The following is a 22,768-nucleotide window of genomic DNA, read 5'->3' on the forward strand; positions in this document are numbered from 1 at the left end:
TCTAAAAGAGAGACTATACTTCACAGATTACTGCACACACGGAATCAGAACAGAGCACGTCAACAATACATCATCCAGCCACACGCTAAAGTAATGCTGGTTGTCTAACATGGAAGGTGCATGATATTCCAGCTTAAGATCGTCATGAAACTTCCACATACGAAAGAAATAGTAGTCAAATCAAAATAGTTTGTTGCAAGGTTAGGGTCACGTAACTGTGGGCCTGCATTCAGCAGATGGCGGGTTAAAACCCACAAGTTGTATGCTCTGAAGGTGTTTTATTTTTAATGTTTAAGTTTACCCACCAGGTAGCTGTTGGAGCTGTACCTAAATTAGTGCCACAGTTCTAACTGTGCCATCGGTAAGTGTGCTTGTAGGAAGCATAGCAGGAGTGAGTGTAAAGTTCCCGTCCTGCGCACTGTAACATACATTTATTGGGAGCCAGTTCTGAACTACAGCATAAACAGAACACTATAACCTTGACATGAAAGTCCTTATGTTCATTTCGTATTGTAAAAGGAAAAAACAATTTATTATTTCACATTTAAACAGCATGCCTTTCGCTAGCGAGTCCTAATGTTTAACAGTGCACTATGTCTGATAGTGTAGGCTAGAACAAATTTGTTACTTTCATCGACCTGTCTGCTTCGTCCTTGGCACTTACAATACGAAAGTGACTTGAATTACGAGCAACTTCTATGAGGAAAGCAGCGGAAAACTACTTCACTACTCATTTCCCTAGACTGTGACTCACATCAGCAATAATAGAAATTTACAACATTCAACAACCACAAAACGTCCGACAAAAAGGGCGATGATACTATTTAAGGCAGCTATAGCACCAATAGCAACTTGTGGGATTCATGTAATCTGGTATATTCTTAAAATTAACGACCTGATAAGGCTACAGAAAGTTAAAGTTCGTTATATGAAATGAATCCTGGGTATCGGAAGACAGCGCCATCAAGACTGAAGGAAACGTTCATTATAAGAAGACATCAGAACGCAGATACATCTGCCATACACTAAGGCCTACGAGAACACACTCCAAATTCTCATAGAAAAGCGCAGCTATATCTGGAACGACTTTTATTCAACAGGCGCCATAATGACAGATGATTGGAAACAAGCAAATTACGAGCTTCGACACGCAATAACGCGATATAAAACACATGGTTTTCATCACAAGTTCTGCCAAAGTAAGAGATTTCATCATCCGATTGAAAATTGTGCGTGTGTGAGTTTTGCAATTAACAGTGTGAAAGATACCACGCAAATATCTGCAGTAAAATACAAATATCAATAACAAAACTAAGACTAGAGTAATGTAATATAGTGTTTGTGTTTTGCACATTGTGTGCAATTTTTGTTAATAAAATAGTTGGGTGGCGGAGGAAAAGGGATAAGCATTTTTGTTGTATAAATGATTTTCCTTCTCAAAATAATTCTGTATAAGTATAATAATTGCTATCTTTTATATCATTGTGGAAAGGGAGCTAGTGAGAGGAGAACTTGTGTATAAAGATACATGTTCAATAACTGAAATTATAACGATAATACATCAAGAAAATGAATCATGTTTCTTATTTAACGTACAAACGCATGATAATATTTGGCGTTTCGTCATATTTCTCTTTAAAAAAGATACATAATTAATAAGCGGCCGACAGTAATCATTTTTTTTTTTTTTTTGCTAGTTGCTTTAGGTCGCACGGACACAGATAGGTCTTATGGCGACGATGGGACAGGGAAGGGCTAGGAGTGGGAAGGAAGCGGCCGTGGCCTTAATTAAGGTACAGCCCCAGCATTTGCCTGGTGTGAAAATGGGAAACCACGGAAAACCATTTTCAGGGCTGCCGACAGTGGGGTTCAAACCTACTATCTTCCGAATACTGGATACTGGCCGCACTTAAGCGACTGCAGCTATCGAGCTCGGTAGTAATCAACTTACCAAACGAAATGTCCACATTTGTAGTGGCACATAGCCCTGAGGTTCACCCAGTACTAGGCTAATTCCTGCGAGCAAAAGGCAGCCACAATCGCACTCAGTGCCGAGGTTTGCACTCCTCCAAGGACTTTCATGTCATGTACGGAGATGACTTTGTTTCAATAACAACAAATAAACCATGTTTTACTTCTATTGAGAGTCAGATAATGGAAATCTACGGTAGATACACATTCATAAAAAGACCTTGTAAAAAGAAATTAATATATTTAATCATCATCATATATTAATCTTTACAGGTCTTTGATGCCTAAAGTAGAAGACAAAATTTACAATTCCTGACAGTCACAATCAAACGTATTATTCACAGATGTGTGCCCATCTTCTTTCCCTCCACAGTAACTGCTGGCTTCGTCTGGTGCAATATCACCATTTGATCCTTCAACCTAGTTCTTGGACGTCCTCTTAGTCGTTTTTCAGTGGGTGTGTGTGTGTGTGTCTGAAAACTGAGCACTCCATTTTGGAGACTTCCCCCTGTCTTCAAACCATGCCCTAAACACTGTAGGTTTTCCCTTTCCTACAGTATTCCTAATATTTGGTTGCCCAAAGCGTCGATAAAGATGTTTGTCTTTTTTCCCACCTCCCAGACTCTGTGTTGCATGTTGGGCCAAAGATCTTTCTCAGAACTTTCCCTTCAAATGCATCCATTCTCACTTCAAGAAGTTTGGAAGTTGAAGGTTTAGACTCGTGTAAAGGCGATATAAGCTCGTAACCACACTGCCAAGCACGCAACAGAATGAATACATCCTTCCACATTGGGTTGAAGTCAGACAGGGAAACCGGTCGTAAAACTGGGCCAAAACAACTACTAGTAGTTCCGAGCCTAATAAGTTAGGAGCAGCGTGGCCACGTCACCTGCGGCTCGCTGTCGAGTGACGCTCGCTACAGTTAAGAAAGACGTGCGGCAGCGAGTGCTACTTTATGCAAGAAGTACTCTTGAATGTAAATTGCTCCTCATTCAGCTCTCTCTATCGGTGTAACACACAATGAAACTGTTTAGACTTATGGCCATTTAATATTATACTGAGCAACCTTATGAATATGTCCTCGTAGTTCTTTGATGAAGACGGGAGCAACGAACACAAAGAGAAATATTCAGAAGAAGAGATTAGCTCTGCTTCTTCCTGCGAGAGGAGCAATTTACTTTCTATACTCAAGGGAGTTCAGCTACTGCCATGTTTATTATTATTATTATTTGTTATTACAGCCTCCGTGACTCAATCGGCAGCGCGCCGGCCTCTCACCGCTGGGTTCCGTGGTTCAAACCCTGGTCACTGCATGTGAGATTTGTGCTGGATAAAGAGGAAGCGGGACAGGTTTTTCTCCGAGTAATTTGGTTTTCCCTGTCATCTTTCATTCCACCAGCACTCTGTAATATAATTTCATTTCATCAGTCAGTCATTAATCATTGCCCCCAGAGGAGTGCGACAGGCTTCGGCAGCCGGCACAATTCCTATGGGAGCTGCATTCTATACATTCTTGACTCAGTGTAATGACTGGAAACAGGCTGTGGATTTTCATTTCCACGTATGTCTTAAGTAATGATAAATGCCGCTGGATTCAATGACGGTACAGGCAGTGAGTATACAGAGTTAAACAGTGGTAGTTACCCACTGATCAGTAGCTGGGGAGTAGGATATGTGGCCTGGCTTCTGTCTTACATTACAACAGCGCGCTCTCAGAGGACCACCTTGTCATATTTATTTATTAATACACCTTCCTTGGCGTATATTTTAACCTGAATATATGATCTCCATCCACCCACCATTCCCTAGACTCTCTTTACTTTTGCCATCTCGGCGAACTCTAACTCTTCTTTCCTCTAGTCCCACAGTTCTCTTATAACAAGGCAGATAACTCTGAGACTTCCCCAATATCATTCGTTTTATCATCAGTACTCTCAGCTGCGCACTTCTATTGGCACTGACGTGGAGAGCTGTCGTGTTATCAGACCCACTCCCGCTACCTGTCCTCAGGCACATCACCTGGGGAGTAAAATCACTTTTGTCGTTGCGCCTACAAGAACCACATGTTATGGTATTTCAGCTTAGAGCTCTCACCAGAAAGATTCAGTATTGTATGAATTACATCAAGGCAGTTTCGTTGTAAGTGATACGTGTGCTGCGGGTCAGTATTAATCCCTTCAGCATGGACACATAGCGGTATTTCGAGACGCAACGACGATATAACAAGATCTTGGCTAATCTGGACCTTCCCATTCACGTTGTCATCCTGGACCTTCAGAGGGGCAGACATCCACCTATTGTTTATACTCACCAACATTCACTTTAATCCATTCACTGAACGGAAAGGGGAGTGGACTATGAACACCGACCATCTGCTTGGGTTCGGATGAGAATTTCATCTCCCAAGGAGGACACTGTCCACTCTAAATAAGATCCGCACAATACTGGATACTACGCAGAGTCCTTGTTCCGTCCCCCCTCTCCCCAGTTTGACTTGGTGCCCCTTCCTAGTCTATACAGCACATTGCATTCAAGTGCAGGCTGCGCGCCTACGAAGGTGACTTTGTTCACGCCACACCTTCTATGATACAGTGGCTGGATAGCTTTTACAGATATGTTGTTTTATCTTGTTGTGTGTATAAAGTAAAAAGCCGAACTCCAGAGACAATTTTTTTTTTCAAGTTGCTTTACGTAGCACCAACACAGATAGGTCTTATGGCGACGATGGGAAGGGAAAGGGCTAGGAGTGGGAAGGAAGCCAACGTCGCCTTAAGTAAGGCACAGCCCCAGCATTTGCCTGATGTGTAAATGGGAAACCGCGGAAAACCATATTTAGGGCTGCCGACAGTGGGGTTCGACAAACTTTTGGACGTTGTTCTAAGTACAAGGGACCCGTAGCTCGTAACAGAGTATTTGCATTTCGTTTGTCCCAATTAATTTTGTATCTGTGTTGCACTGAAAACAATAATAATGTTGTTTGTTTTACGGCTGTCCTCAAAGCTAGTTATTGACGGACGCCGGGGTATAGGCATTTTGTCCCGCAGGAGTTCTTTAACGTGCCGGAAGCCAACGACACGCAGTTGTCATCTTCAAAACACTCTTTAATGGTTCTCACGCTATTTACACAGAAACAAGGTTGATTGAGGTAACAAAGCGAATAAATCATAATTACAAAAGAAATTTAAAACATTTGCAGAAAGCAAATAGTGCACGGGTTTGTGGTGTATAGCGGACGGAGAGGGGACGGCGGGATACATACACGCAAACTGAAAAGGAAAGTGACAAAATTGTAAGTTTTTTGATCTCTCAGAGCGAATTTTGACACAGAGGTAAAGGTTGATAGTTAGCCAACTTAAGTGCGGTAACAGTAGTTCTTTGAGATTTTGATTCAATATTTTGCAACAAAACTTTCGCCAAGGGAACAACATTACACATGTATTACAATTAAATACAAGAACGGTAAAAAAACACTTAGTATTTTTCTATACACTAAGAAACTAACAGCGGCAACTGGGTGAATCATATCTCAGTGTCCATGGACTTGGCAAAAAATGTACCCCTGGTACCCTTCCTCCTTGCTGTGGTGCTGTAACGATGTTTTGTGCGTATTTCCGCAAATAATTTTCTTAATAATTAAAGAAAATAGAGGAAAAATTCGGTGATAAGACACCAGGGCTGTACAAACTGTTTGTATAAGTAATTCCTAGTCTCATTCGGCTAAAATGTAATGTTTTCTCTACAAAACGAGGGGGGGGGCTGCCCTCTCCCTCGCCCCCTAATCGCCGCTACTGAAGGTACTCTTAAACATCATTTTCAGGTAAGCCATAAATTTGTAGGGCCTAGTGGCTCAGGCGTTTGAGGCGCTGGCCTTCTGAACCCAACATGGCAGGTTGACCCTGGCTCAGTCCGGTTGCATTTGAAGATCCTCAAATTCGTCAACCTCATGTTGGTAGATTTGCTGGTACTTAAAAAATAACACGTGTCGACTAAATTCCGGCATCTCGGCGTCTCCGAAAAATGTAAAAGCCGTTAATGGGCGTAAACCAATTATTATTATTATTATTATTATTATTATTATTATTATTATTATTATTATTATTATTATTATTATTATTATTATTATTATTATTATTATTAGGCCATACAGTAAGCACGTCCAAGCCAGGTACTAGCTGTTTTACATAACCCGCTGTTATAAAAGTTGTCATCGACTCAGGGAAGTGCCGACAAAACCAGGAGTTGACTGCGAGTCTCGAGAGTGCTTCCATTTCTTTGTAGCGAGGATTTGTCTAATAACTCTCCCGACAGCTGAGAGGGGGACTTCCGGTGCAATTGATAACACATCCTGAAGAGAACAAAGTCAGTCCTCAAACTCGCTAATAATAGTGGGGAAAGGATTAAGTGTTCCATTACAAGTAGCAGGCCAGTCTTCCCCTCGTACAGCGCGATATCTGCTTAATTAAATGATTACAACAAGACGACACAAAGAGTTTTATCGATTATTAACAAGGACATTGTACCAAGACGCCCTTTGTTTGAATCGTACTAATGCAAGAGAGAGAGAATGCCACGTGCCATGGTTTGTATTGAATGCAGAACTTGACATTTCACTTAACACCAATAGTCACCTAATAATAATAATAATAATAATAATAATAATAATAATAATAATAATAATAATAATAATAATAATAATAATAATAATAATAATAATAATAATAATAATAATAATAATGGCTTTACGTTCCACTAACTATTTTTACGGTTCCGGAGAACCGGAGGTGCCGGAATTTAGTCCCACGGGAGTTCTTTTATCAAGTATTTCTCGCAATGTTTGCTTTAGATCACAAAGGCACCGATAGGTCTTACGGCGAAGATTGGAGAGGAAAGGCTAGGAATGGGAAGGAAGCGACCGTGTTCTTAATTATGTAACAGCCCCAGCACTTGCCTGGTGTGAAAACTGGAGATGGGAAACAACGGAAAAACGTATTCAGGGATACCCACTGTGTTGTTCGAACCCACTATCTCCCGAATGCAAGCTGATAGCTTCGTGACTCAAAACAGAAAGCCACTTGCTCCTTTTGCCAATTTATTGGTTCCTACGTTTTCTAACCTAAGGATAAATGCATCTGCTGAGTATTAATAGTAAATGTTTTATGGGTACCTGAGGCAACCATTTCCCTTCCTCGAATTTGAATATTCCCACCTCGGACGTTAATGTGTTTCTGGTGTTCCTTTCGAGTTAGAAATCATCACTTAACACCCACAAGAAGCAAGAAAACAAAATTACACTGCTTGTTAATGAATGACGAAGCACTTCTATCACTAGTCTCTCTATAAGACGACGGAAACCTACAAACGAATAAAACTAGGAAAATTGTACAGCTAGCCACTGATACTGAGAAAAAACATTCATTGAAAACGTTTAAGAAAATACTAGGTAATCTGATGCCTGGGTGTGAGCCCTGTATGCAGATCATAAATGCCTGATTTGGATTTATATAATGCAAAATCGTATTTCATGAGTTCTACAGCACTACACGTTATCCGGGCGTTCTCCTCTTTACCTGCGACTGCGGAGCTACATTACAGACGGCCAATCGTCACCCGTTAGTATATACTATTAGATCACTAGTTTCCCCATCATGGTGACTTGTTTCGAATCCATATCAAATGCAGAAGTTATAGTATGTCCAAATGAATTATCAAGTCCCTGCTGCTCAGTTTCAACGTATAACTGGATCGATCACGATATCAGCAGTCAAGTAAAACTACAACCCTGCTTTATGTTATTATTATTATTATTATTATTATTATTATTATTATTATTATTATTATTATTATTATTATTATTATTATCATTAGAGCTTCGGTTTTTAGGCAGCAGTAGGTTAGAATGCAAACTTACCGAAGTGACTAACAAGTATAACCTAAAACACACAACCGTTATGCTATGAGCTTGCGTGAATATTAGTGGTATGGCCCACCAGAACCCCCTAGAACTTATGACACTCTCACTGCGCTACGGAAGAGCGGGTTGGACCACACTTCCTAATAACCAAATTAGTTCTCATTCTAAGCTATTAGTGAGTAAAAATCAGGGATCTAATAAATTAATATCATCATTATCATCAGTCATGTCAGCAGAGGCATGAGGGTTAAAACAAGTAAGAAAAACTTAAAACTAGCATGGCAAATAATGGTCACTTGTTTAAAATTTGTAGAGGGAAAGTTGGACACCGGAGGTGCATTGGCGATAGCCCTAACGTGGTCTTTTATTGTCCATCGAATCTAAAAGTTCGAAGTGGCGTATTTATTTTTCCTGCACATAAACTTTTACAGTTACATAATAATAATGATAATTTTAAGGAACATCAGAGAATTATAAAACTTCCACTTTTCTTCAAAATCAGTTGATACGAGTTCTGAAATTTCACAACTCTAGAGGAAGTATCGAGATTCGAATCCGCACGCTTAAAGTACAGGAGAGGAACGTTTGACTAGCTGCGCGACTGAACAGCGAATTCTTGCAAATAATTTACTCACTCCGCAGACTGTTAAACTAAAAAAAACACGATATGATGAGTACATAAAGCTGCCAAAACGAGTTGCGAATACAATTTTTGAAAAGAAAGATACAGTATTTTGAATCTTAGCGACAAGCACAATATAAGATGTGAGTTGAGCGGCGAAACGCTATCAACTTACAGCCACAACGGCATGAAGCAGATTCGAAATTAAACAAAAACCTTAGAAAGAACTTTGAAAGGTGATCAGAAGAAGTTAGACTAAGAATATATCTGAGTCTCGGGAGAAAACCCGTTTTCCACCTTGTTGGAAGGAGAGTTTTCTTCACTTCATATAGGAATATCTGTAAGAAAGGCAATGATTTCTTCCATTGCTCACAAACTTTGAATGAAGCGCAGGAAATTATTTAGAATGATGCTTTCACGTATTAATAGACATGATTTGTTTAGGTTGCCGTGTTAACAGTGGACAGAAGTGTTGATTGCGGACCAAGATCTAATGTATGCTAAACGTAAATATATGTATTACTTGTTTTGTTGACATTGCCAAGACTCAAGAGATGGACATGTGTAAGGAAATCTGAAGAGACTTACATGAGCTGTAGTAGCAGTCCACTGTGCGGCCTGCGCTCTCAGCAGCACTGAACCTCACTGAGAAGACAGATCAGCTCCCAGCACGAGGAGGAGTGGAGGGTGCGCCGTTCATTCATGACAAGCTTAGAGCCACGCAAGACCGATATGACAGAGAGCTTCAAGATTTCACTTTTCAAGAATTTGTAGCTCTGAGTTACAATCTCCTTCATTTTTTCTTTAAAGTACGCCAAATCTCTAAGAGATTTCTGCTCTTGAAAACCTCGTTAAACATGTGTAATTTGGAACATATGAAATTCTAAAGCCTTACGCAAAGCAATCTCAGATTAGCAGAAAATTTTTCAAAATTTGCTTCATCTTTCTTCAATTCAGTGAGAGGACACCAAATTTTGAGAATTAAAGGTTGCCTTATTCACTGTACACGTGTTCACAACATGAACAACTCGTCCTCTTCTTATTGCAACATATCTTGTAAGTGCCGGACAGAGTGAGTCAGGCGGCGGAAGCGTAACAGAATTCTTTGTTGACATAAAATAATATATCTTAAAGCCGGGGGTCGTCAGAAAAGTTTGCTAACAATACAGTTTAATGTATGTGAGGTGATGTTACCTAGCAACAGTACCTTGAGAGCTGTACAGACCGTGGCCATCCACGACTTGTAATTACTGGGTGTAAGCTCTTCATGAGCATCACTGTAATTAGCTAGGTGTTAATATAAGAAAAGATCTTCATTGGGGTAAACGGGATTGTAAATAAAAGTTACAAGTCTCTTCATATGGTTAATGAGGGTAATTAGAAGAAGTAAAGCAGAGGCATATAGGATTCTAGTGTATTGGACCCCCGGCACGTGAACTGGAAGAGTCCCCAGGAAAGCAGCTTAGTTTGTTCTGCGTGATTTCCGACAAAATAGTCTTACGAGAATGGTGCAAATTTTGGGTTGAGAAGGCTTGGGAGTAAGGAGACGGGTTGCTCGACTAAGCGGAATGAATTAATTTATTGAGGTTTGCGGACTGAATACTGTATAACAGCGGCGATGAGTAATTCAGACGGTAGAGAAGGCGATGGCCTGCCGAGCTTCGATCGCTGCTCAGGCAAATGGTGTTTGAAGGTGCTTGAGTAAGTCAGCCTCCAGTGGGACGAAATTCCAGCACATCAGCATCTCCGAAAACCATTAAAGTAGTTAGGAGGCGCAAATTCAATAATAATAATAATAATAATAATAATAATAATAATAATAATAATAATAACGTCGGGCTGGTGGATTGGGTTTTCAGTATCGAAATTCATCATAGCTAGGATCTCATCCTCAGAGACGGGCAGGTAGCATATAAGGCGTCGACACGAAAAACCTGAACAATCCTCTACAGAAGCCACACGGCATCAAATTATTTTTTTAAGAATAATTAACGATGAGAGAAGTAAGGAGGGCATAAAATGCAGACTAGCACAAGCAAGAAGGGCCTTTAAGATAATACATTTTCTCACGTCGAACAGTGAGGTAAGAATTAGGTGATGTTTTAAAAGACAACCAAAAGGAAGAGAACAGAGTCTGTAGTGTTACAGTAGAATTATACAACTGAGATTGATAGATCGAATCACGAATGAAGCGATACTTAATCGAATTGGTGAGACGAGATCGACTTGGCTAAATTTGACGAGAAGAAGAGATAGAATAACAGGAAAAATCTTAATAACCCACGGTTTGTAGCCTACAATTAGTTTTTGAGGGAAGTGTAGACAGTAAGAACGGTAGGGGTAGACTAAGGCATTGATATATGAAAAACAAATTAGAGCGGGTGTAGGATGTATTAGTAACGTAGAAATGAAAAAGGTAGCACAGGATAGGGTGGCATGGAGGGCTGCATAAGAACAATCTATTGACTGCTGACTCAAAATAATAATAATAATAATAATAATAATAATAATAATAATAATAATAATAATAATAGTAATAATAATAATTTATAAAGAGTACAGTATGTAGGCATTTGCGTCGTATTCTCTAGATGAATGGTCATCATTGCCGCCTTCATTTCAGACGGTCGTGGGTTGCATTCCTGAAGAATACGGGATTTTAGTCCTGTCTGATTAATTGCTATGGCTCGGAGCATGGATGTTTGTGTCCGCCTTAATATATGCCTTTTCAGCAAACAATCCACAATATAGAAACATGTAATATTTCCCTCCATACAGGGTCTGCGCCAAGAAGGGCATCTAAGGGCATCTCTTCGTAAAACTGGACCGAGTCCACATTTGCGATACTGATTGCACACATGACCCTAACAAAATGTCAAAGAAGTGGAATAATAATAATAATAATAATAATAATAATAATAATAATAATAATAATAATAATAATAATAATAATAATAATAATAATTTCTAGTGATTTAACATCGCACTAAGAGGCAGAAAGTTTTCTGAGATACAAATATGGGAAATGGCTAGGATTTGCAAGTTACAACCCCAGCATTCACCTCATGTGAAAATTGGGAAACTACGAAAAACGATCTTCAGGGCTGCCAACCATAATCCGAATGCAATCTCACAGCTACCGACACAAACCTCGTAGGCAACCTGCTCGGTAAATTAATATATGTGGGTGTGAACTCGACAACGTTATTTGATTTCGTACGGTGAAGTGATTGGTTAGGAAGCGGGTTTGTAAACAATAATAGGTTAGATTTGAATGATGATAATAATAATAATAATAATAATAATAATAATAATAATAATAATAATAATAATAATAATAATAATAATAAAAATAAAAATAATAACAACTCTTGTTTTTAATATTATTGCTTTAACGTCCAACTAAATACTCTTGACGGTTTTGGAAGCCTCGAGGTACCGAAATTTTGTCCCGCAGGAGTTCTTTTACGTGTCGGTAAATCTACCGACACGAGGCTGACGTATTTGAGCACCTACAAATGCCACCGGACTGAGCCAGGATAGAACCTGCCAAATTAGTGTCAGTACCTCAACCGCCTGAGCCACTCAGCCCGGCAATTTCAGTAAGTAAGTAAGTAGAAAGTTTCTTCAAAATCGCACAACGCTCCCTTTTTAAAGAGTTGCATAAACATTAGGGGTACGACCCTTTAAACCCCTGGTGTTTATGAAACTTTTCCTATTGAGCGTACTTGCGGGCTAGAAGACAATTCTGACTCATTGAAATCCGCTCTCTGGCTGGTTACTTTTACCAAACATTTTACTTTATTTCCTGTTTGTTTGACTTCAAATTAGTATACTTTAGTATACTTCACATTACAATTGCACAAGTGAAATTAGATTACTTCCTAAGTTCGTGTTCTGTCTCAGTCCGTCACTCGTGAGTTATGTGAAGTTCGTTATGAATAAATAGTCTGCATTTAAAACATTTCTCTGCGAATTAATTAAACTCGTTACATTTCCATCTGCCATCTGTCTCAAGCAGTGAGGAACAATTTTAAAACTTCCAACTCGCTCCTTGCGGATGTGGCGCGACTTCCCACGGTGTGTCTCAGCCCCGCGGACACTTCTCTGCAGCACCGCTTTTTTACTTCATCCCCTCCCCCAGAAAGTATCTTCACAAGAAAGGACCGCTGAGTAAATGAACACAACTTGAAAGAGGATACACGGATATGAGCCATCTGCTGACAAGTGTGCCAGACGTCAGTCGTCTACCGCTTGAGCAGGTCGCTCTCACCAAGCAAGGGGCTACTCAGCGGAAAACACATGCGCGAGGCTGGTCACTTAGTTTCTAACTTCTCCTATCCTCCAACCAATCACACTCAAATTTGAATCCAACTATGTACAGAACATCAGGTTTTAATTATTATGTTATTGTTTTTACGTCCCACTAACTACTTTGGCGGTTTCCGGAGACGCCGAGGTGCTAGAATTTTGTCCCATGGGAGTTCTTTTACGTGCCAGTAAATCTACCGACACGAGGCTAACGTGTTTGAGCACCTGCAAATACCACCGGAGTGCGCCAGGATCGAACCTGCCAAGTTGAGGTCAGAAGGCCAGCGCCTCAACCGTCTGAGCCACTCAGCCCGGCATTATTATTATTATTATTATTATTATTATTATTATTATTATTATTATTATTATTATTATTGACCTTTCTGGATGATAAGGAAGAATCTTAGAAAGGGAGGAAAATTTAAATGAATAGTGTTTTTGTTGAGTCAGGTAAACTCTAAGTTGATTCCAGGGAATAACTGGAGAGGTGGAGTTCTTTTCCGTTCCAGTAAATGTACTAACGAGGCTATTGTATTTGAGTATATTCAAATATCACTGGACTGAATGGGGGTTGCACCCACCCCCTTCGGATTAGAAGGACGGCACTCTACCGGCTGAGCCAATTTCGACCTGAGTTAGGGCTTGGTCCCCAAACTGGCAGTAAATGATTATTCAGAAAAATGATTTTATTTATTTATTTATTTATTTATTTATTTATTTATTTATTTATTTATTTATGTATTTATTTATTTATTTATTTATTTATTTATTTGTTTATTTATTTATTGCGGTTTATATGCAACCTAACACATTGTAGGTTTTTGGCGAAACAAGGATGAGAAAGGGTTAGTCTTAATTAAGGTACAACCCCAACATTTGTCGGGTGTGAAAATAGGGAACCACGGAATACCATCGTCAGGGTTGCCGACGATAAGATTTTAACCCATCATCTCTCGAATTCAAGCTCACAGCTACGAGACTCTAACCGCACGACCAACTCGCTCGGTCTACCCTAGAAACCACCAAGATTGCTTACATGGCTATCTCAGTGTACTACTACTACTACTACTACTACTACTGTTGTAACCAAGGTTGAAGTTTACAAAACACAACTTTTATTGCTTCACTTTATGATATTTACACAAATAACTGAAATTTATTTTGAAGCAAAAAGGAATATTGAATCTTGAGAAAAGTCTGTCTTTATACAATATGTACAGGTTTGCAGTTTTTATATACACTTCTATCTTGAAAAGATAGTCTTTGTGAATTGACACGTTGATAGTCGAGAACTATCTGGCACACTAACATAAATGTTCATGAGAGTCTTTGTTTGTTGAAGTGCCTGAATTCCTAAAAAGCAAGTTCAATTGATTGAAGAAATTCCACCTAGCGAAACTAAGGGAGCTTGCATAAGTTAGGGAATGAAAATGGCTTGTAAAAGAATTACGGAACATAGGCAGCGGAAACAGGTAAGGGAGCGGTGACCAGAGGTGAAACCTCGTACTGCCAGAAATTCAGTCCACCTGGTCGAAGCACATTTTCAAGAGGAGTAGCCTCCGTGCTCGACGTAGGGTGTATTCTGGAGCTGGACACCGGGGCAAGTGGGCAAGTGAGCAGGCCGGGAGCTCCTATTTATAGTACACTCGATGGTCAGGCACGCGCACTGAGGGCTGCGCGTCGAAGCTAGCAGAATGATACACAGGCGCGCGTGCTGCTGGCTGGCGGAGCGAGAAGGGAGCGCCGGACATACAACAACTACTACTACTACTACTACTACCACCACCGAGAAATGTCTGTTTCGAGTTTCAACCGGGTCAGGAATCGCCATCTAGCGGTGAGGGTAGGAATTGTGCCGGCTGCCGAAGCCTGTCGCACTCCTCTGGTGCAATGATTAATGACTGACAGATGAAATGATATTGGAGTGTGTTGCTGGAATAAAAGATAACAGGGAAAATCGGATAACCCGGAGAAAAACCTGTCCTGCCTCCGCTTTGTCCAGAACAAATATTACATGAAGTGACCGGGATTTGAACCATAGAACCCAGCGTTGAGAAGCCGGCACGCTGCCGCCTGAGCCACGGAAGCTCTTCACAACCAGCACTACTACCACTACCACTACTACTACAAATAATAATACTTGCTCTCCTAGATATGAACACTATAAAAAAACTTAAGGGCCTCTAGGCCGATGAAACAGGGGCTAACCCAAACTACTGAGGTGATTCGTATAGCAATTACATTAACACGTTACAGAAGGGAAAACAGTTAGAGAAAAAAACGTAGTCACCCCAAACCAAGATGAAGGGGAGCTCGAGAGGGTGCTTCACTCTCTATCCCCGGTTTACAGTTAAAGATTTTATGAAGGTTTTTACATTATCCGGAAGAAAGTTACATTTTAGAAACACTTGTTACATAACTAAAGAGTCGGACCTTTCCCTCGGGTTAAACTTCGGAGGTAGCAAGAAAGAATAAAATTATGTGGCCATTACCTTGTAAATGTTCTAGCTGCCGACGAAAGAGGCCGCCCGCCTCCTGCTTAACACACACACTCAGATATACGTCGATCAATTGGCCAAGAAACGTGAAAAGCCGCAGTTTATAAACCCTCAGGGAAGGTTCGATATCATTCAAGACTAAACCAGCCACACGCTCTCAATTTAATTGGTCAATTTCAAAGTTACACTGAGAATCGAACAAGAAGCCTGTGATAGGTTGAAAATTAATTACAGAAAGTATTGATTGGCTACATTCAAAACTGGCGGAAAGGAAAAGGAAGTATTGCCAACCCAAAAATAAATGAACACCAATCAGTTAAAAAACCCTAGAAATGCAAAACTTCTTTAAATTAAAAGTTCTTGCACTTTGCACCAGGGTGCATGATCATAGTTTCTTTGTAGTGTCATCTCTGGAGAAATGTCCAAACTTCTTGATGTATAGCGAACAAAAAAAGGACAAATTCAGTCTTCTTAGGAAACTTCACAATAACAAAATTACTCAATATTTTAGTGGTGACATCTTCTGATTAAAGTTCCAAGTTGGTGTAGTTTCAGTTTCACTGTTTGACCAATAGAGAAGTTCATTTAGGCGGTAGTTTTGAAAGCGCGGCGTTGAGGTGTACCTCCCGGTACAACAACAACAACAACAACAAAAACAACAATAATAATAATAATAATAATAATGCCGTGTGGCTTCCGGAGAGGCCTGGTGCAGGTCTTTTAATTTGACCCCCGTAGGCGACCTGCGCATCGTGATGAGGATGAAATGATTATGAAGACGGCACACACACCCAGTTCCCGTGCCAGGGAAATTAAACAATTATGTTTAAAATCACCGACCCTGCCAGGAATCGAACCCGGGACCCCTGTGACCAAAGGCCAGCACGCTAACCATTTAGCCATGGAGCCGGGCAAACTCGTGTCCTCATCCCGAGGTGGTGCAGCTCTTTTCAGGCACAGGAGGTGAGCTGCATGTACCATTTCAACCACATACCAACCCTCCTGCCATACTTAAATCTCTGGCAGTACCGGGAATCGAACCCGGGTCCCCGAGGATGGCAGCTAATAACACTAACCGTTACGCTACGGAGGTGGAAATAACAACAATAATAATAATAATAATAATAATAATAATAATAATAATAATAATAAATAATAATAATATTAATAACAATGTCCGCCTCTGTGGTGCAGTGGTTAGCGTGATTAGCTGCCACCCCCGGAGGCCAGGGTTCGATTCCCGGCTCTGCCACGAAATTTGAAAAGTGGTACGAGGGCTGGAACGGGGTCCACTCAGCCTCGGGAGGTCAACTGAGTAGAGGTGGGTTCGATTCCCACCTCAGCCATCCTGGAAGTGGTTTTCCGTGGTTTCCCACTTCTCCAGGCGAATGCCGGGATGGTACCTAACTTAAGGCCACGGCCGCTTCCTTCCCTCTTCCTTGCCTATCCCTTCCAATCGTCCCATCCCTCCACAAGGCCCCTGTTCAGCATAGCAGGTGAGGCCGCCTGGGGGAGGTACTGGTCATACTCCCCAGTTGTATCCCCCGACCCAGAGTCTGAAGCTCCAGGACACTACCCATGAGGCGGTAGAGGTGGGATCCCTCGCTAAGTCCGAGGGAAAAACCGAACCTGGAGGGTAAACAGATGATGATGATGATGATGATGATGATGATGATAATAAATTTTCGAAAAGTGAGCGAATGTGAATTGTGCTCCATAGGCTATAAACAGTTCAGCTGGTATCCATCTCCTTCCATCATGAAGGGTATGCACACCACATGACAGGCAGGTTCGGGAAATACGAATAAATTCAATATTTGTCGCAGCTGACTCTCAGGGGACACGCCGCTGTTTGTCGGTACAGAGACGGCCGACAGGTACGAGCACACACAGGAATATTCACACACAAAATAAGCAACATATTTTCCAGCAAAATGAGTTACAGTTTTTTTTTTTTAAGTTAGGATGCAAACCTATGGCTAACGTACATCAACATGAGACTGAAGAACGTTGCTAACTGGAGTACATATCAATGCCTGTCATTAAAAGTCATCCAATGGTGATATTATTTTAAATTTCATAGTGGAGAGATTAGAAGTTCGCAGACGGAAGAATGCAGTAAAATTAATTTTTAAAATTCTTAACTACGCTACTGATACGCCTTTGCTGGTGAGATATACTATTTTCAGCGCACTATGTCTTCTGGTATGGGCTAGAGTATATTCGTTACTTTCATTGACCTGCCCCAGTCTTATACTTGGCTTTGCCGACATGAAAGTGACTGAGGTATGAGCGATGGTAGTAATACAGCTCCTTATGCAGCCAGTCCCTGATGTGAATGGTGTGAAAATGTTCCTGATAGGGTCGGTCGGTGCATGCATTTCAGACGACTTCGCAGACTGATGTGTAATAGCAACTTCTGGTTCAGTGAGAAAGCAACGGGAAACTAACTCACTCCTCATTTCCCTAGTACGCCCCTTCAGTAGCACCTACGCTATCTATAACAGCTGTTGGAGGACATTACATAGTGTAACATAGTAAGACACCGTTTCTTAGGTCACATGTATCCTACATTTACAAAATTTAGTAACGCTGAACACGTTGTGACGCATCTAGTAGATGAAATGGCGTATGGCTTTAATGCCGGGAGTGTCCAAGGCAAGTTCGGTTAGCCAGATGCAGGTCTTTTGATTTGACTCCCGTAGGCGACCTGCGCGTCGTGATGAGTATGAAATGAAGATGAAGACGACACGTACACCCAGCCCCCGTGCCAGCGAAATTAACCAATCATGGTTAAAATTCCCGACCCTGCCGGGAATCGAATCCGGGACCCGTGTGACCAAAGGCCAGCGCGCTAACTATTTAGCCATGGAGCCGGACATCTAGTAGACGAAGTGGTGCGAATAAATTCACGCCCACGACGTGGAAAGGGCGTCTTTCAAAGCTGACCAATGAAAACGAATGTTCGCCCATTTCTAGGATCGTAGTATGTAAGTGCAATTGGTTTCTAGACGACCCGCTACAATCGCTTTTGCCGATTAAGATGCCAGATACCATACCACCTGGACTACATTTACGAAATTAAAAACATACGCCTCAACCCAGGATCGACCACTCGACCTCCTGCATGTTAACTCAAAACTCTATCCGCCGCTCCAACTGTACGGCACGACTGGTGTGTGCTGACAGAATTAGTTAACCTAACATGTGGTTACAGTGTTGCCAGATTGACACTCTTCAACGACCTTTTTCTCCCGGATATACTCGCAGGACGATGTTTTGTGACAGACATTTTTTTATTGCTGGCATGTGAGGAGTCGCGCTGCAACGCCCGACTGCGCGAATTTCGCTTCACCCTGTATATACACGTAGGTCGAGTCATAAGTCATGCCAACTATTTTTTTTCTCGCAACAGATGACAATACGGAAAATCTAAGATATTAACGACGGGCAGCGCAGCTACTAAATAAATAAATAAATAACTAACTAAATAAATAAATAAATAAATATTAATTAATTAATTGTCACGTGAAGCTTGTTGGTAGGTCACTGAAGATATGAAGTTAACTACGTCACGTGATGGGGTTGTTTATATCTACTCAGGGTAGTACAGAGCACCACTATGCATGAACAAAGACGTTGGTCGGTATAGTTAGGTGACTAGAACATAAAACAGAACCACGAAAGTGGATTACCCTGTCCTTTTCTGTGCAGAAAGTAGTGATACATTTTAAATGAAATTGAGTGGCGTACTTTAAGTTTCACTAATTTTCTTGCAGTATACAACTGTGTATTTATTAGTTCTCATGGTCATCCATTGTGGCAAATAAGAGAATGCTAGCTCCTCACCAACACAGAAATGACTACAGAAATCTAGTGAATATACAGAGCTCCCTCAGGAGACGTACTAACCTAAAGGTACAACTGTCAAGTAACCTCATCCTGCAGCTAGCGCTCTCGCCCACTCTAGAAATGTTAGCAGCCAGACTTCGTTGCTTAGTCGCAAGATACCTCGCCTGTAATCATATATAAAACCAAAACCAACCCCCACGGCACTTAACGCCCTTGAAAGGGCCTTGGCATGCCCAGCGACCGCTGCTCAGCCCGAAGGCCTGCATATTACGAGGGGTCGTGTGGACAGCACGACGCATCCTCTCGGCAGTTATTCTGGCTTTTCGAGACCGAGGCCGCCATCTCACCGCCAGATAGCTCCTCAGTTGTAATCATGTAGGCTGAGTGGACCTCGAACCAGCCCTCAGGTCGAGAGAAAAATCTCTGACCTAGCCGGGAATCGAACCCGGGGCCTCCTGGCGAGTGTAGCCATAAACCGAGCGAGTCATTGCATGGTGTGAAGCACGTAGCTATCAGCTTACATTCGGGAGATAGTGGGTTCGAACCCCACTGTCGGCAATCCTGAAGATAGTTTCCCGTGGCTTTCCCATTTGACACCAAGCAAATGCTGGGGTTGTACCTTAATTAAGACCATGGCCGCTTCCTTCACACTCCTAGTCCCTTGCAGTACCATCCTCGCCATAAGACCTATCTATGTCGGGGCGAGGTAAAGCCAATTGAAACAAAAAATACGTAATCCAAAATAAGAGAATGATGATGATGATGAAGCAAACATCGAGGTCATCAGCTCCAAAGAGAGAAAAATCTAAAATTTAGAGACTAACATGTACGTGATGTGCGACTGAAAGACCATAGAAGGACAACTAAAACCAAACCCATGGAGCAACAGCCCCAAACGGCCTTGGCCTACCAACTGCCGCTTTTCGGTCCAAAGCCCTCAGCACGACGAATCTTCTCGACCGTTATTCCTGGCTTGCTAAACCGGTGTCGCTATCCAACGTCAAATAGCTTCTCAATTGCAATTCCGTAGGCTGATTGAAGCTCGAAACATTCCTCAGATGCAGGTAAAAATCCCTGTACTGGCCGGGAATCGAACCCGGTGTCTCCGGGTAACAGGCAGGTACGCTACCCCTCACCGTGGGGCCGGCTAGAAGTACTACTTCTTGACATAAATTTCAACATTTGACACAGGTGAGCAGAAGATACAATGCCACAAAACAAGGAAAAACTGTGATAATTAGGATAAATTCAATTATTTATGAGACCGGGTGAGTTGGCCGTGCGGTTAGGGCCACGCAGCTATGAGTTTGCATCCGAAAGATAGTGGGTTCGAACCCCAGTGTCGGCAAGCCTGACGATGGTTTTCCATAGTTTCCCAATTTCACACCAGGCAAATGCTGGGGCAGTACCTTAATTAAGGCCACGGCCGCTTCCCTGCCACTCTTAGCCCTTTCCTATCCCATCGTCGCCATAAGACCTTTCTGTGTCGGTGCGACGTAGAGTAAAAATTGTAAGTTGCTTATCTGTGTACTGTATATTAAAAGACAGTTTACCTAAGGATTATTCAATGAAATACATTTCTTTTGCTATTGCAAAAGATGCGCGTTTGTCTAAAGGATAGATAAATGGAAGATTCGGTGGTGCGGTTTAAAATTCCATTATCCATACCCCTTTCTGTAAAAGGGAAATGTTTCTGACAGGGTATGTGCTGCTCCTAGCATTGACAACACTCCCCATCGCAGCTTATTTATCTTTTTGTCAATAGAATATGCGTACGCCCCGTCAAACTCTCTATAACCGTGGCAAACACGCGTTAACCAATCCCCTGTGTGGTTATGGTTTAATTATCCAATCCACATCACGAGTAATATGGAAGGAACTTAAAACCATATATTGAGCTTCAAAGCGAGATACTTATAAACCACAAAACTTACAGAATCCTGCGACAAATGATAGCGTTACATAACCAGGGAACGTCCAGAGTTACACAAAATCTGAACCTGAGGGACATGGATTTTCACTTCAAAAAGTAAACACACATTCACAGGGGATTCGAACTGCAACTGTCTTAGGAACTAGTGATACCGCCACTCGGGAAATCACGCCCCTAAATAATAATAAACCAGGCGAGTTGCCGTGGGCTTAGGGGCGCGCGGCTGTGAGCTTCCATCCGAGAGATAGTGGATTCGAATCCCACTGTCGACAGCCCTGAAGATGTTTTTCCGTGGTTTCCCATTTTCACACCAGGCAAATGCTAAGGTTGTACCTTAATTAAGGCCACGGCCGCTTCCTTCCAACTCCTAAGCCTTTCCTATCCCACCGTCGCCAAAAGACCTATCTGTGTCGGTGCGACGTAAAGCCACTTGCAATAATAATAATAATAATAATAATAATAATAATAATAATAATAATAATAATAATAATAATAATAATAATAATAATAATAATATTTAAATTTGTTTTAGGTCGCACCGACACGGATAGACCTTACGACGATGTGGTAGGAAAAGCCTACGAGTGGAAAGAAAGCGGCCGTGGTAGTAAGGTACAGCCCCAGCTGTATTTTCCTGATATGAAAGTAGGAAACTAAGGAAGACAACTTTCAGGGCTGCCGACAGTGGTGTTCGAACCCACTATCTCCCGAATGCACGATCATAGCTACGCGCCCCTAACCGCACGGCCAGCTCGCCCGGTAATAATAATCCAACTAACCCCATGGCACTACAGTCGTTGAAGGGCCTTGGCCTACCAAGCGACCGCTGCTCAACCCGAAGGCCTGCAGATTACGAGGTGTCGTGTGGTCAGCTCGGCCATTATTATTTGCTTTCTACCTCGCCGTCAGATAGCTTCTCAATTCTAATCACGTAGGCTGAATGGACCTCGAATCAGCCCTCAGATCCAGGTGAAAATCCCTGACCTGGCCGGGAATCGAACCCGGGGCATCCGAGTAAGAAGCAGGCACGCTACCCTTACACCAAGGGGCCGGCAATAGCAATAATAATAATAATAATAATAATAATAATAATAATAATAATAATAATAATAATAATAATAATAATAATAATAATAATAATACGAATGTTATTTGTTTTGAGTCTCACTAAGTACTTTTACACCTTTCGCAAACACCGAGGTGCCAGAATTTTCTTCCCAGGAGTTCCTGATGACGATGCTGCTGATGCTTGCTGTTTGAAGGTGCCAACATCTACGTCATCGGTCGTCATGGGTCATTTACTTGTCTGTATATACCGACAAAAGACGCCTTCAAATATCCCCGAATGACCTAGGATCTAACCCACCATCTTCGATTCAGAACGAAGTGCTTTTTCTATCTTCTAAGCTAGTCTATCCTATAAATGTTACCGGATCAGCCTATCACAATACCTACTATTCATGCAACACTCTCTACAGAGCTGTAATGTGGCTATATAACAGCCCACTGAAGGCTTCAGCCTGCTGCATCCACTCAGATGGAGGTGGAGGTATTGAATACTGACATAAGAGGAAGTGTAACTGGGAAACCATCCTCTCTTAATACTAATCAGTGGGAAAAATGGAAAAATGAAGTTATCGGCAAAAGTCACGGAAGTGCCAAGAAGGGCG

General features: G+C 41.6%; 1 protein-coding gene across 1 annotated transcript in view; it reads right to left on the reverse strand.

The window, feature by feature from the left end:
- LOC136881161 (kinesin-like protein CG14535) overlaps positions 1–22,389 on the reverse strand; it is a 195,978-nt gene extending 173,589 nt beyond the window's left edge. Inside the window, exons 1-2 of the mRNA XM_067153824.2 lie at positions 22,282–22,389; positions 2,586–2,722 (exon numbers count right to left, since the gene is read on the reverse strand). Coding sequence (XP_067009925.2) covers positions 2,586–2,722; positions 22,282–22,389 — 245 coding nt within the window. The remainder of the gene's footprint in view (positions 1–2,585; positions 2,723–22,281) is intronic.
- Positions 22,390–22,768: the final 379 nt, after the last annotated feature.

The sequence above is a fragment of the Anabrus simplex genome, chromosome 9 (assembly GCF_040414725.1).
Source record: "Anabrus simplex isolate iqAnaSimp1 chromosome 9, ASM4041472v1, whole genome shotgun sequence".
NCBI lineage: Eukaryota > Metazoa > Arthropoda > Insecta > Orthoptera > Tettigoniidae > Anabrus > Anabrus simplex.